The 14,994-nt window shown below is 40.8% G+C and overlaps 6 protein-coding genes across 6 annotated transcripts; 3 read left to right on the top strand and 3 right to left on the bottom strand.

The window, feature by feature from the left end:
* Positions 1-197: 197 nt before the first annotated feature.
* On the top strand, positions 198-5,060 carry ESP1 (separase; the record flags this gene model as incomplete). The annotated part of the gene is made up of 1 exon (XM_022611385.1): positions 198-5,060. The coding sequence occupies one exon, from the start codon at positions 198-200 to the stop codon at positions 5,058-5,060; it is 4,863 nt and encodes a 1,620-aa protein (XP_022462799.1).
* A 226-nt stretch (positions 5,061-5,286) lies between these two features.
* Positions 5,287-5,844, top strand: KNAG0B01070 (flavin reductase family protein; the record flags this gene model as incomplete). The annotated part of the gene is made up of 1 exon (XM_022611386.1): positions 5,287-5,844. One exon carries the CDS (start codon positions 5,287-5,289, stop codon positions 5,842-5,844), a length of 558 nt encoding a protein of 185 aa, XP_022462800.1.
* A 225-nt stretch (positions 5,845-6,069) lies between these two features.
* Positions 6,070-9,348, bottom strand: ASK10 (Ask10p; the record flags this gene model as incomplete). Its single annotated transcript, XM_022611387.1, has 1 exon — positions 6,070-9,348. The coding sequence occupies one exon, from the start codon at positions 9,346-9,348 to the stop codon at positions 6,070-6,072; it is 3,279 nt and encodes a 1,092-aa protein (XP_022462801.1).
* Positions 9,349-9,900: 552 nt separating this feature from the next.
* Positions 9,901-10,881, bottom strand: TPC1 (thiamine transporter TPC1; the record flags this gene model as incomplete). Its single annotated transcript, XM_022611388.1, has 1 exon — positions 9,901-10,881. The coding sequence occupies one exon, from the start codon at positions 10,879-10,881 to the stop codon at positions 9,901-9,903; it is 981 nt and encodes a 326-aa protein (XP_022462802.1).
* A 253-nt stretch (positions 10,882-11,134) lies between these two features.
* On the top strand, positions 11,135-11,803 carry RRP46 (exosome non-catalytic core subunit RRP46; the record flags this gene model as incomplete). The annotated part of the gene is made up of 1 exon (XM_022611389.1): positions 11,135-11,803. The coding sequence occupies one exon, from the start codon at positions 11,135-11,137 to the stop codon at positions 11,801-11,803; it is 669 nt and encodes a 222-aa protein (XP_022462803.1).
* A 75-nt stretch (positions 11,804-11,878) lies between these two features.
* Positions 11,879-14,959, bottom strand: VAS1 (valine--tRNA ligase; the record flags this gene model as incomplete). The annotated part of the gene is made up of 1 exon (XM_022611390.1): positions 11,879-14,959. The coding sequence occupies one exon, from the start codon at positions 14,957-14,959 to the stop codon at positions 11,879-11,881; it is 3,081 nt and encodes a 1,026-aa protein (XP_022462804.1).
* Between the last annotated feature and the right edge of the window lie 35 nt (positions 14,960-14,994).

A 14,994-nucleotide genomic window follows, 5' to 3' on the forward strand; every position in this document is an offset into this window, starting at 1 on the left:
TGTTCTTCAAATGGTAAACAAAAACCATATTCGCAGTTTTAGTGTAAAGTTCGAAGCTTACAGTGGTGGAAAGAAGCCTTTATTGTACCTTGGTTTAGCTAGTAAAGACAACTTAATCTCCCTAGCCCAGTCTGATTTTTTTTGTTTTTGCCTTTTAGAGGTGACTGTGTGTGAGCCTCATTTACTTAACTGGAGAAATGGCTAATACAGAGGAACCTTTAAATGAGGTTGTTATAAATAAAACGACTTATGCAAGACCTACCGAAAAGATTGAAAAGACATTGAGCACGCTCGGTAAAGAGAATATTAACCACACATTTGTTTCTTTGGAAGAACGCTTCCAGGAAACTGAAAATGCAGTGTCATCATTCCTGAAAAAAAATGCGGATCAACTTATCCCTTATGATGTCGACCCACTTCATAATAGTCTGCTTAGCTGTTACTTTCATCTACGCAGTATACATGCAATTGGCCAGGTAAAATTGCTTGTAAAAAAGCATCTGTCGATCATCGGGAAACTACTTACAGCAAAGGTACAAAAGGACATGCTAATAAGAGCATCTGAGGAGATTATTTCATTGTACAACGAGAACAATATGGATAAGAAAAGTAAACTAGACGATGTTCTTCAAAGCGACTTCAAACTAGGGAACATTTACTATTTGTCGACATTGAAGATATTGACCTTGCAATTAATTATCAAATATAATCTGGTTGACGAATATAAAGAAACAATACTGGAATTATTTTTACACGACGACAGGTACTTTTTTAAAGATCCAAAGTTGAAAATAAATCTTTTGATAAAACTACTTTTGAACTTCTTTGCAAAACTTGATGACTGCAAAACCCTTTTCGGCTTGAAGTTCCTACAATATCTGAAACAGTTTGACATTGATTTCAGTACATATATCAAGAACATTTCAAAAGAAGTATTCGAAAAGAAACTGATTTCAAGTTCTCATAAAGTTAACAGGGACAGTTGTTATTTCTATTATATTCGTTCCTACTTTTATCAGTTCCAAAAACAAGTAACGCAATTGAACACAATTACAATACAATCGCTTTTGTATGAAGACAGTGATTCTTCCATTAAAGATAGCGATTCTTTAGTAAAAAGCATTGATTTCCCCAAAAAAGAATATTCGTACACAACCTCGCAAGTCTCCGAAAAGCCCAAACTCACCGAATCATCTGTGTACTTCTCAGGAACGACAATATCTCATCTGAGACAAAAAATCAAAATTACTCTCTGTCTCTGGAACAGCTTGAATTTAGATAGTCAAACGATAACTAAGGGATTGACCAATATATTTGACGAAACTTTGATTTGGTTGAATACAAACCTGCGATCATTAGAGGAGTATAAGGAAGATTTGTTTTCAACTTTTACAGCGTTAAAAGAGTTTTGTTACTTCAATCATGAAGTGAAAAGACTGCGTAATTTGATCAATGTTTCTTTTAATGGATATGTTGTGTTCAAAGATTTTGAATTTTTAAGGGTTGCTACCGCAATGATGATAGAACTTTACCTGGTTGAACATACCCAAGAATTGAGATCTTCGATAATTGTGATGATTTCCAAATTTATTGAAAGTGCCCGAGATAAAGCTCAAAAATCGGAACTTTTTCTGCAGCTTTACAACTTTTTTGTGACAATTAATATTGAAGACATTTCAGAGCTTGTTACATTTTGTCAGCAAATTTGTTCCCAATGTTTAAAAAGCTGTGAACCTCAATTTCCACAAATACTAAGGAGTTGTTCTGAAATACAAACAGCAATCCTTTTAACACATCTCCCGATTTCACGGCAAACAACATGCATAATGTCTCAATGGACATCAGTTACATTTAACTTATACCAATTACTAAGTCAGAACACTTCAATACCGGCACCATCCACGGTATCAACTGTAAGAAGTCCGCGATTCCATTACCTCTATAATTATGAAGTTTTACTCAAGGTATCTTTTTTTTTAAACCAAGAGATGACGCAGCATTCTTCATCAAACTTACCGCAAATACTTCAAACTTACGAAAAAAAATGGCTGAGACGTTCAATAACAGCAGATACGACAATTTCACTTCTGGAAATCAAGTTTACCAAAATACTCTTACAATATCTCAACTTCTGCGCTTTCCACAAATCAGTCATCTCTCTCGTCGAGATGTTCAAGGAGAATGAGCGATATTATCGTCCGGTGATGCTTGTCTCAGAGAAATATGTTTTAGAAGCTTTTGTCAACCTTCAAATGGTTGAGAAGATTGCTACTTTTGAAAAACAGTATACTCTTTTCAGCGAAGTAACCCTCCGTGACGCATCCACAACCGATGTCATTGACTTTTTACATATTCAACTGCTTCTCTTTTTTTGGAATAACGATCCTGAATCATTTACCAATTTATTCCATTTGACCATTCCAAAGACCCGACCTGAAATTTTAGACGTAAAAAACTCAGCTAGACTAGGCGTGTCCGATTACGTCAATGTCCTTCTATTAAATGTACAAGTTCATTTGAGTGCTTCAAGATTGAATTTGATTTCCGACAATGTTATAGCAGCTGTAACAGAGGCCAAAAAAGCTCTAAAATTAGCATCATCTCTTTTAAAAAAGATGTTTAAACTTTCACCATCATCAAGATTATGTGTTATTCGTTTACTATCTGAGACATATTCGGTTTTGTCGGACGCATACATATCTATTGGGATAGCCAGAGAACCAGAGTTCTATATGAAAGAGCTTTCTCGAGTGATCTGTGAACTGCGTGAACCCACTTGGGTGTTTAGATCCTTATATTCTCTTTTTGAATATTATGACCTCACAGTTCAGTTTCATCTTAAAGGAGTTACTTTACAGAAACTAAACAAAACATTTGATTATCTTCAAGGCGCCTATGATATCCACAGCTTAACAGTGTATTTATATTCTAATGGCGAAATCACTAAAATAACTCAATCCTTGGAATTATACTTCCAATTTACGGACATTGGCACAACGTTTTTACCATCTTACTGGAATCTAAAATGTGGATCAGTGGTTGACGACCTCAAATGTCTTCCTTGCTACCGCCCATTGAATATAGTGAACAAAATGAGAAGGTTACTACGGCAAGTTTTAAAATTGACTGAACACAATGCCTTTCTCAAGGAGTTTTTTAAGTCCAGCCTTGCTATCCCTTCAATCAAGCCAAAACACATCGACCTACCTACATATGGTTCAACTACAGAATCACCTAGATCATCAAACATGACCCCCAGGACAAAGAGTTTACAACAAAAATTCGAGAGATCTGTGATAGTCCAGAAATTACAGCGCATGAAAAAATATATTGAACAAGTGAATATCCATACTCTGAGACATGCAGAACAACACACCGTCTCTAATATTTATTTGTCTACTATTCTGCTATTATCAAACATTGAAGCAGACAGCACCTTTTTGAAAGACGATTTGAGACAAAGTTTCTTTCTATCAGATCTGTCACGTTATGTTCCCTTTTATTATGACAGAATAATGAGTTGTCTGGACAAAGACATTTATAACGAAATGTCCATACTACCGTTTGGATATATGGCGAAACAGATAGCAAATGAAAGAGCTAAAGCTTTGAGCATGCAACAGGAACTCGACAAAGAGTTACTTGATTTTAACGTGATATCAATAGACATATGCCCTTTGACAGAGAATTTGGTCTTGACAAAATACGAGGGGCAATCTCATAGGAGGACCACCTTGCGGATTTCGTTGAAAGAGAACAGATCCAAAGATACACATTGCGGACACCTTTCATTCTCTGCTGCATTGGAGGAGATGAATACGATCGTTGAAGAGAACAATAAAACTACATCAACAGAAGTCACCACCCAGATCACCACACCCGAGGGACGTAAGAAATGGTGGCAGTCACGGTACCAATTAGATAAAAGATTGGAACAACTGTTAGAGAAAATCTGTAACTTTTGGATCAATGGATTTGCGGGGTATTTTAGCCCCCATTTAATTGACCAATCCCATTTTGCTGAATTTAAAAGCGGTTTTTATGAGGTACTACATCAAACTTTACCTAGTAGGAAAAATTTCGCCACTCCATCGGCGTTTATTGAGATTGAAGACTGGATATTGGAAATTTTTCTCAAACTCGACCCTGAAAATGATAATTATATCAATATGATTGAAGATTTACTGTACTTTGTTTTCGATATCCTATTATTTCACGGTGAAGAAAATGCCTATGACGAAATTGATTTAGGTCAATGCTACGTTCAATTGGTTGACAAAATTAAGAAATACCAGTCTCACGTTTGCAACACTACTACATACTTGAAAAATCAAGTTTCGCATACTTTCCTGATTGTAAGCAGTTTATGTCATATCTTCCCATGGGAAAGCATACCTTTTTTAAAAGACATGCGCATTTCTAGACTACCATCGTACAGAAGTCTGGTGCATTTGTTAGAGAAGAAGGGAGCTTCCTTTCCAATTAATATCTCTTTGGATACAAAATTGGGTATGATTCTAAACCCAAATGGTGACTTACCAAGAACTGAACTGAACTTCAAAGATACATTCCGACACCTATACGAGTCAACCTCGGATTCAAAGTTAGTATCAGGCGGTAAACCAAGCAAAGAAGAATACCTAGCAATGATCCGGGACTCTAATTTCTTTGTTTATGTTGGGCATGGAAGCGGCGAACAGTATGCCTCATTGCAAGAGGTTAAAAAATCCGAGTCACTTGCTGCCAGTCTTTTATTAGGTTGTTCCTCTGCAGAAATGAAGCGATGTGGTAAACTGGAATCGACAAACTCCGTTTATTCTTATCTCCTGGGAGGAAGCCCATTGGTTTTAGGGAATTTGTGGGATGTTACCGATAAGGATATAGACAAGTTTAGCCAGAGCGTGTTTGAAAAGATCGGGCTCATCAAGGACTTCCAAGGTGAAATATCTGGTTACAAAGATATCCCAGATGCTGTGGCCGAGTCAAGGGATGTTTGCCATTTAAAGTACTTAAACGGCGCAGCACCAGTAATTTACGGATTACCGGCCAAGTTCACCTGACCATTTTATACATACAATGCATTATTTTTAAATATAACATAACAACAGCATTTTTTTATCGACATTCTTACTTGATGACGTTTTATATTTGATATTTTTTGATTTTTCACTTATTTTTGCAAAATGCGTTTTGTAACCTAGGTTTGGATATTTAAAGGGAATACCACAAACAATACAAAGGACAAAATACCGACCAATTGGCTTTGAACTATATATATATTTCCTTATGGCTTTGCTATTTAGAGATGCTATGAAAAGACTTTCTTACCCGACGATAATACTCACGTCGTCAGCTCCATTAAACTCTGAACCCTCGAAATACCACGGTCTTACTATATCCTCAATGACATCTCTTTCACTAAACCCCAAACCGCTGTTACAGTTCAATTTACAACTACCGTCACATACTTCCCGTGCACTTCGGATGCACAATTTGTTTGCCGTGCATTTTTTAAGACCCGATTATAAATCTATAGAGCTAGCAAAACGATTCAGTCAAGGTACAAGAGTAGGGGGGACTCACCCATTTTTGGGCCTAAAAAAACTCAAAGACTATTCACTCTTTCTTGGATCCGAAGAGATTGAGCTTCCATTATTGAAGCACGCTGAGAGGATCTTAATTTGTAAGACAAAAGACGCTTTCGTTGTACAAGACCACGAAATATGGGTGGGGGAAGTAATTGATAGCATAATAAATTCACCTGAGGAGGAGACTGTTATGGGAGGTTTACTTCATTGTAATAGACGATTTTACAAGCTGGGGGACACAGTGAGTGGAAAGTAAAGCTGGTTGCGAAACTTTCTTACTGATGAGATTTCAATTGAACATCCAAAAGACCAAAGAATCATGATCCAGGTCAAGGTAGAAGTGTAATATGCAACAAATAATTACAAATTCAAATAAAGCAGTGGCCATGTTGCCACATTCTAATATATTTATTTGTCTATGTGGTATAAAGTATTTATTCGTGTAGAAGAGTTATGAATGGAAAAGGAATTTTTAAAGTCATTAAGAGTAAATTGATTGGTTCAGTTTAACCTTATCGTCGTTATGTTTGACATTGTGCTCAATGCTACTGCCGTCATCATCTTCACGGATACCACCATTCATAATTTGGTTACCATTGAAATTGGAGGAGGCTCCTTTTTTGGCAAACATCAAACTGTTCAAAGAACTAAAGGAAACGTTCTTTTTATGCTTTCTTATCGGATGGACCCTACTTGTAGTCAGGTTAGTAGCACTTGAGTTGTTTCGTTGATATAAATCGGTCGCCATTGTGGTCGCTGAAGAGGGTAGACTACCGGTGCTAGAGCGCTCGGTCAAAGTTGGTCTCGCTTCTTTCACTTCCTCATTATTTACCTTCACCACTGGCACTCTATTCACGCTTGGTGTGGTGATAGAAGTACCACGGCTAGTTGTACGTGATAGAGGAGGAGTGATACCCACTAGAGGTAAATTTTCATTGGATGATCTAGCAACAGGAATGCCAAAGTACCCACTACCTTCTGATTGAAGACTACCTGGAGAGTGGACAGACTTTAAGGAAGTGGGAAGTGATACGTTTCTCTGGTGCCTTTGTCTGGTTGGGGCATTTGTCATGGATGAACCAGTTGGTGTCGTCGACATAGGCTGCAATTTGGGCTGTTGATTCAATTGATTCAATTGCTGTGTCAACTGTTGGGGCAATAAACCAGCAACATAAGTATTCTCTGAAGTAGACGAGTGACTAGGCGATACTGTAGGTGTAGGGTTCATGGAAACTGGGTTCGCATAATAACTTCTCCCTTCCATAGTAATCAAATTGCCATTGTCGTCAATAGCAGGTGTGTTAATCTTGGTCCGGAAGCTACTCTCTGGCAAAGTGATCGGAGAGTTTTGTATAGAAATGTACTGCGGCCTAGTCTGGTTTTGTCTGATGTTCATATCCATGAGGTGAACTGTCGAAGAGGAAGCATCGACTGAATGACGAGGACCATTATATTCGTTCAAAGTTGGGACTGATGACCCACTTGTTGATCTGATAGCCCTAGGTTGTTTTCCTTGTTGCAGCTTCAAGACTCTATCCTCGATGAACTTCACTCTTTCAGGGGTAGTGTTAAAAGCACACAAACTTTTCAAATCTTGAACCCATTTTTTAAAATGCCTTAGTTCTTCCTCGCTCGGTTCATCAGATACAAGCTTAAATGTCCAGGTAACAACGTTCTTCGCTTCCTGCTCCTTCAGTAAATTTGCCTCCTTAAGTTCAATCTTTCTTTGCTGTTCCTCATGCTTCGTGTATCTGGACTTTGCAGGGTTCAGTAATTTCTTGAAAGGAATTTTCTTGCCCAGAACAGATTTGGGGGCGTCATACACCATTTTCGCAGAATTATGAAGAGCAGGATTTAAGGATGCCGAAGACAGACTTTGAATGGAAGAGCCGTGATTATTTGGGACAGACGCACGCTTAGTTGCCTTCGTCAAGATCCTGCCTTCATTAAACAACACTCTACCGGTAAGGGTAAAATGGTGTTCAGACCCTTTTGATAAAGTACAGTCATTCAGCGGAATACTTAAGGTGGGTGTCAACGAAGCTGTGTGGATGCCGCTTCCAGAGGCACTCGTTGTTGTAGTTGTTTGGTTTTGTGCAGTCGATGATACTCCCGAAGAGGCCGGTAGATGTGACCCCGCTCTGGTAGAATTGACGGGTTGTTTCCCAATTGTTTCATAGAAGTGACTACTTTCAAACTCGTGCAAGTAATTGGGCGTCAAAACAAAATAACCCTTGGTGTAATTCTTTGCGTAGTTTGATTTTTTGTAGAAATATCCTGCTCGGATGCATTTTGCGACAGAGCATTTCATATTTGGATACACAATATCCGAAAGTTTCCGTAACGGAGGTATTGGATCATTGGATTTCAAGTCTAACAAACATGAAGGATGATGAGAGACGAAATGGTCCCATTCCACAGCGGGTGGCTTAGTGAGCAATCCTTGTTGCAACTCATGGCACAAATTTTTGATCATCAATCTTGCCTCGGAATCCATCAGAGCAGAATACCGTTGTAAAGCATGTTGCAACTTCCCGTAAATTATTTTCTCCAATTTCATACCGGACGACTGTAAATTGATGAACGCCTCTCGCAAGTAATTTTCCTCGGCGATTTGTCTCTTCAATTGAAGATCTAGCTGCAGTTTCAACAGGTATGGATCGTGCTTTGGGTGCAAATGGATCGAGTCAGGATTGGTTTGCGCTGAAGACTGGGTGCTCATGAATTTCACAGAGGCAATATACTTGCCCAGCAGCTTTTGCGTAAGCATCAAGTGTGTCTTGATATTGGTCTTGAAGTCTCCATGCAAGTCTTTGATCTCTTTAATCTTGAAGTTCAGATCCTTGCGCAAACTGTCCAGTTTTGGAATCACCGTAGTCGAGATCTCTTTCGAGATTTTCAACTGTTGGTTGGCCATTGCCACATGATGTTTTTTCAAAACGACTTGCAAGTCCTGCACGGACCCAGAACCAAACTTCATAAACCCTGACGCAGCAAGTACCTCAGTATTCTCTTTACCATTGTAGTTAGCGGCGAAGGGTGCATTCGGAAGCCGTGACTCAGACTCAAACTCTGTGCCATACATATTAGGAGCGTCATCGGGTATAGTTGATGATGAAGCGGCAGCCGCTTTCTGTTGCGCTAGTGTTTTCGGCTGTTGCTTCTTGATTGGTTTCGCAGTGGTGAGCGGATCGATTAGTTTGTTAGTACCTTCCTCCAAATCAGTCAAGAAGGGGAATTTAATGCTTGCCTTCAACTGTAAGTGAATTCTGGCAAACTGTTCCTCCGAATAGGCCACCTCTCTGAGGTAGTTACTTAAACCCTTCAGAACTTTCTTCCATTTATGAAACCTGTCCATCAAGATATCGGTAGGGTACTCCCTGACGTAATAGCTCTCCGCCTCGTCGTCCGCACCGGCCTCTTGCATAGTATTCTGCGAGACTGCCAGCGGGTTGGGTACGGGCACACCAACGTAATAGGGAGAACGCTCATTCGTTTTAGGTAAAATGTAGTCCTTGTTGGCAGACAGGTGCGAACTGGTCTGGTTATCTTTCAAAGTGAGACTGTCGGGCAACATATCGATCAGATACTGCGAGGAGTGGACAGAGTGAAAATCGTCTTGACTGTTGTTCCCAGGCTTCGACACCCTTCTCACACCATAGTTCGGGCTAAGCTGGTTCGGCGTCGACACATTGCTGAAGCTTTCCCCACCGAGCGCATTTTCGGGTGGGATTGGCTTCACGCTAAAGTAATCCGACATGATAACACAGCCAGGGAGCGCACGAAAGGAAAGCTCCAAGACAGAAAAAAAAGAAACGAACGGGAAAACAATCACACCAGTTGGTCACCCAACTCCTTCTCTCGAGGGTTCCGAATCAAGACCTGCTAAACCGGACGGTCTCAAGAACCACTAACTGGCCTATTAAATACACTCGAACGACGAACAGCTTTCTTGCCAAATCAACTGTCACGGTTTTTTGCTAAAAATAAAAGAGTTTTTCCGATCGCATCACGTGGAGCTGAAATTAATCCGGTTTTCCCTCTTTCGGATGTTCCCAGTTCGGTAAGTGTTTCCGTATTGGGTGAAAATGGTCCTAATCGGGTATATTATGGGGGGACTCAGGCCCTCCCCACGCAACTGCGCTGGCAACCTGGGCTCGAGACTCACAGTCTCGAGACTCACGGTCTCGAGGGACAAGCCTCGGAGCAGTCGCCTCGGAGTGCTGTCTCAGGGATGTGACACACAACAACTGGAATGCTGGGGGAGGGACAGGGCATAAACCCAGACGTCTTATTGCTCTAGGGCAGTTTACTACCGTGGCGCGATGGTGTGGCTGATGCAGCTGCAAAGGACAGCACAAATTCGTAGGCCCACAGGCTGAGTGCTGTGTTGGAACGGACTTGCATAGAGCGATACCCAGTCCACGGTAGAGTGCCATTCGGGCCCTTCCGTTTTCCAAATATGGGCACCTAGAGATAGCATTGTGCTTTTCCCGCGGTACGGGTCCAATAATGAGGATTTCGTCCCGTTTCCCGCTGGAACCTGTGGAGAGAACTTGTCAATGTGTATGGAATTTTGTAACTGGACCCGCCTCCGGATAGTGTCGATCGGGAAGGTGACCACTTTGGACACAACCCCGCTGATGGAGCTTGCGCTATGGTTCAAAATGTTGACTAGACGTCGGTTACCATTGTCTTGCTCATCGCAAAATATCTTGATACTCTCGTAGGTACCAAACATGGTTGCCGTCGCCATGGTGATTGTCGCCATAGACATGACAGACCCTCTGAAAAACCCGTGGATGCCCTCATGCACCCATATGTCTCTGATAGCATCCTTAGTGTTGAATAAAACAGCCGTCTGGTTCGCGACAAATCTGGTTCTTAAAACGTCAAATGGGTAGGACACGAGGGAACTCGTCATGCCGGCCAGAGCGCCAACCGTGACACTGTGTATTTGACCGTTTATCGTGTAATCTTTCAACATATTGCTGTACCATGAGTAAGAACTGAACTGAATTCCACCGTACAAAACGTAGAGCATCATTCCGGGCACATTCCCCTTCCAAAATGCTCGGAGCCCCTCCCGTTCCATTACGTCAGAGATAGTACGCACAATGGTCTTGGAATCCCCCCAGGGTGTAATTTGGAATCGAATCTTCAAAGTGTCCAGTGGTGTGGTCACCACCCTGGCGACAAGTCCGGATATGCTTCCCGCTAGTAAACTGGCCGTCACGTTAACATTCTCCCCTTTACGCAAAAAATCGTGGGTCTCATGCACCTTCTCACCCATTAAAACAGCAGTAGCAACAAAAGCCACTCCCGCAGGTTCAACACCAGAGTATCGGCAACTCTAACAAAATAACCAACCGCTTAAGTGCTTGCTCAATGCAGATCAAAGATCGTCTCCATACTGCATGTACCTTTTACTTTTCTATTTACTCTTAAAATTACGAAAATTTTATTAAAAGTTCTAATTGATAGATGAGATGAACTGTATTGCACATGGTGCTCTGCGACTGAAAGAGGCGCTATACAATAGGACAATGGGGATCCAAACTGGGTACCTGGATCAAGTAGATGGCTCTGCTCACTATAAAACGGATACAACTGCCCTACTGTGCAGTGTTACGGGCCCCATAGAGCCGAAACCACGCCAAGAACTGCCAACTCGGATGGCGTTAGAGGTAATAGTAAGACCCGCACTGGGTGTGCCACTCACAAGAGAGGTGGAAATTCAGGACAAACTTAACTCTATACTAGGGTCCATTATCGTTGTTCACCGCTACCCTCGTCAGTTGTGCCAAATTACATTTCAAATATTAGAGTCAGGTGAGGACCCTCATTTGTTCGACAGTAAAGAATTGGTTGCCTGCGTGAACGCTGCAACTTTAGCGCTGATTGATGCAGGTATAGCAATGAACTCCCTTGCTATTGGTTGTGTTATTGCTGTCCTCCCTGAATCAGACGGTAAGCACATTATAGACCCAACGGATGAGCAACTGAGGAATGCCATATCTGTCCATTCATTGGTATTACAGTTAGTAGACGGCTCGAAAGTGGTGAACAATGTACTGCTTTTGGACAGTTACGGCGATTTCACCGAAAAAATACTGTTCGAAGTCCTCGAATTAGGTGAAAAGTATATTCTGAACAAGGCACAGGATTTCAGAAAACTGATCCAAGAGAGGATAGAGGCGAGCATCTTAAAATGAACCAACTCTTCTGACCAATCGCGGTAACCTCATCATCATTATATTTACATATGAACTTTACATCATTTAGTATATTTACAGAATTTTTTTAAAATTGGAAACCATATCACTAAAAGTGGATATTTGAACCTGTAGTTCTTCCATACGCTGTTTATTGGTGTTTCTAATTTCACTACCGACTTTTACAAGATAATCCTGACTGTTTGCAACCAGTTGAAGAGGACGCAACCTGTTTTCTAATTTTTTGATTCGTTTTTCCAACCTCACAATTTTATCCTCTACCTCGTTTATGTGGCCTTTGATTTTCAATCCTACTTTGATGGTTGTGTTGATCGATGAAAACACCCAATCATCTTTCGCCTTTGGCTCTTGAGTGGTCAAAGTGATGGTTTTCACATTGTTTTTCAGAATATATTCCAGAAAAGACGCATTAGAGGTAAGTACCTCAAATACATCATCTTTGTTAATAGTAATTTCTATCTCAGCATTCTTCATAATTCCGTATTGATTGCATAAAGACCTACTTTCACTGATGGTAGCCCATAGCATTTCAACAATTTTTGAGACTCCAGGATCGGTAATGTTCCCAGGGAACACTGGAAATTTCTGAGCGAGAACAGAGCCTACTGCCGGAGTAGTCTTTGGTAGCCGTTGCCACAGTTCTTCTGTAACGAAAGGCATCATGGGGTGAGTGAGTTTTAGCGCCGTGTCTATAGCCACATATAGCATCTTTTTTCCAGAGTCGATATCCGATTGGGTCCCTTTTTGTATCACGAATTTGAAATATTCAATAAAGTTGTCGCATATTTGGTACCAGAGTTGGTAAATCAACTGAGTTACTGCTGCAAAATCCCTTTCTTCAAAGCTGTTACTCACTGATCTAGCAGATAAAGAAAGTGTATGCAACATCCATTTTTCGATCACTGTGCTAGGACGCAAACTACTTATACTCTTTGGTGGCTGAAATGTATCACCCAAATTTAGGAGCAAAAATCTTGTAGCTTGATAGAACTTGTTTATGAATTTTCGGTAGTTTTCGACCCTTTTAATGTCCAGATTTATGTCATTACGATTGTTATTTGTGGTGTACGAACATAATGCAAATCTCAGTGCATCAGTTCCGCACGATGGAATACCTTGTGGATACATTTTCTTCTGATCTTTTAAAGCCCTTTCTATCTCCTTCAATGGTACATTACCGCACTGAATTTTCTCTTGTAACTCTTTCAAAGATACACCATTTACTACATCAAGTGGATCAATTACATTTCCCAGAGATTTGGACATTTTTCTTCCATTCGCATCTCTTACAAGCGGGTGACAAAATACCTCTTGGAAAGGAACCGTACCAATCAATTTAACACTGAGCAAAATCATCCTTGCAACCCAAAAAAAAAGGATATCCCATCCGGTTTCTAGCAGTGTATATGGGTAAAACGTTTTGAGATCAGGGGTGAGTCGGGGCCAGCCTAATGTTGACAGGGCCCATAATCCCGAAGAGAACCATGTGTCTAAAACATCCTCGTCCTGTTCTAATGTAAATGATTTATTGGGAAAAAATTGTTGAGCTTTCTTTTCAGCTTCTTCAAAACTTGTAGCTGCAACCCAATATCGCCCGTCTGATCTTTGAGGATCTTCATCCGCGATACGAACAAAGTACGCCGGGCAACGGTGCCCCCACCAGAGCTGTCTTGATATACACCAATCTTCAACATTTTCTAACCACCTAAAGTATTCTGCTTCAGAATGCTCCGGTCTAATTTTGATATCGCCATTTTTGACTACCCTTATTGACTGTAATGCCATTTCTTTCTGTGATACCCACCATTGTGGTTTTAGCAATGGTTCAATGACATCCCCTGATCGGCTACAGATCGGAACGGACATGGCATGTTCCACCTGCCCTTTAATAAAGTTTCTTTTCATCAGCTCTTGCGTCACCTTCACTCTGGCTTCAAATCTCTTCATTCCTTCCCATCCGGGACCGGTATTTTTATTCAAAAGCCCATCGTCTGAGAATATATTGACGAACTCCAGGCCGTGCTTTTTACCCACACGATAATCATTAAGATCATGAGCGGGTGTAATTTTAACTGCGCCTGTGCCAAATTCCATATCAACTATATCCTTATCCAAAACGATGGGCAGGATTCGATCAAGAAGAGGGTGTTGGACATACTTTCCATGTAAGTGTTTATAACGTGGATCCTCCGGGTGCACTGCAATTGCCGTGTCTCCAAATATAGTTTCAGGTCTTGTAGTGGAGACAACAAGATTTTCCCCGTCTGGGGAATCAATCACTGGATATCCTATCAAAGTTAGCGTACCAAACTCAACAGGCTCATCGTACCCAGGAACTATTAAAAATGTTTTTCCTTTGATTTCGATATTTTCCACTTCAAGATTTGATATTGCAGTTCTCAAGCAGGTTGACCAATTAACAAGCTTAGTGTCTCTATAAATCAAACCCTCATCATGCAGCTTGACAAACGCTTCTGTAACGGCTTTGGATCTAACCGTATCTAGAGTAAAACTTTCCCGAGACCAATCGTAGGAACCACCCATCTTTTTTATCTGAGTTTTAATTGTCTTATGATAGTCATCTTTCCAATCCATTATTTTGTCAACAAACACATCCCTACCATAATCATTTCGGGTCTTTTTCTCAGTTTTCCAAAGCTTACGCTCTACCACAGATTGTGTGGCAATTCCTGCATGATCGAACCCGGGAAGAAATAGCACAGTCTTACCTTTCATCCTGTTAAATCTCACTAAGGAGTCTTGGAGAGCAATTGTTAATGCATGTCCAATATGGAGTGATCCTGTAATATTCGGTGGAGGAGATGGGATTGAGAAAACACCTTCTGGCTTAATTTTCCCAGTTGCTGTAAATTGCGGTTTGAAGAGTTTTTGCGCTTCCCACCACTCGTACCACCCTCGCTCTGTTTGCTGAGGATCATATGATTTGGCTTCATCACCATGGATGTCTGGTAATGATTTCATCTTGATAGGTGGGCCTACTTGAGATGCACAAGTGCTGCTTGTTCGTTTGGATGCACATCGTATCCTTATATTTGTTGCTGTATGCCAATTGGGGGAGCAACATCGAAGGACATTCCATAATCTTTTCGGCGAATTTAACTTTACAGGGGCCATCAATGGTTAAAGTACGTAGTACTAACAAAGAATGG

The sequence above is a fragment of the Huiozyma naganishii genome, chromosome 2 (genome assembly GCF_000348985.1).
Source record: "Huiozyma naganishii CBS 8797 chromosome 2, complete genome".
Classification (NCBI taxonomy): Eukaryota; Fungi; Ascomycota; class Saccharomycetes; order Saccharomycetales; family Saccharomycetaceae; genus Huiozyma; species Huiozyma naganishii.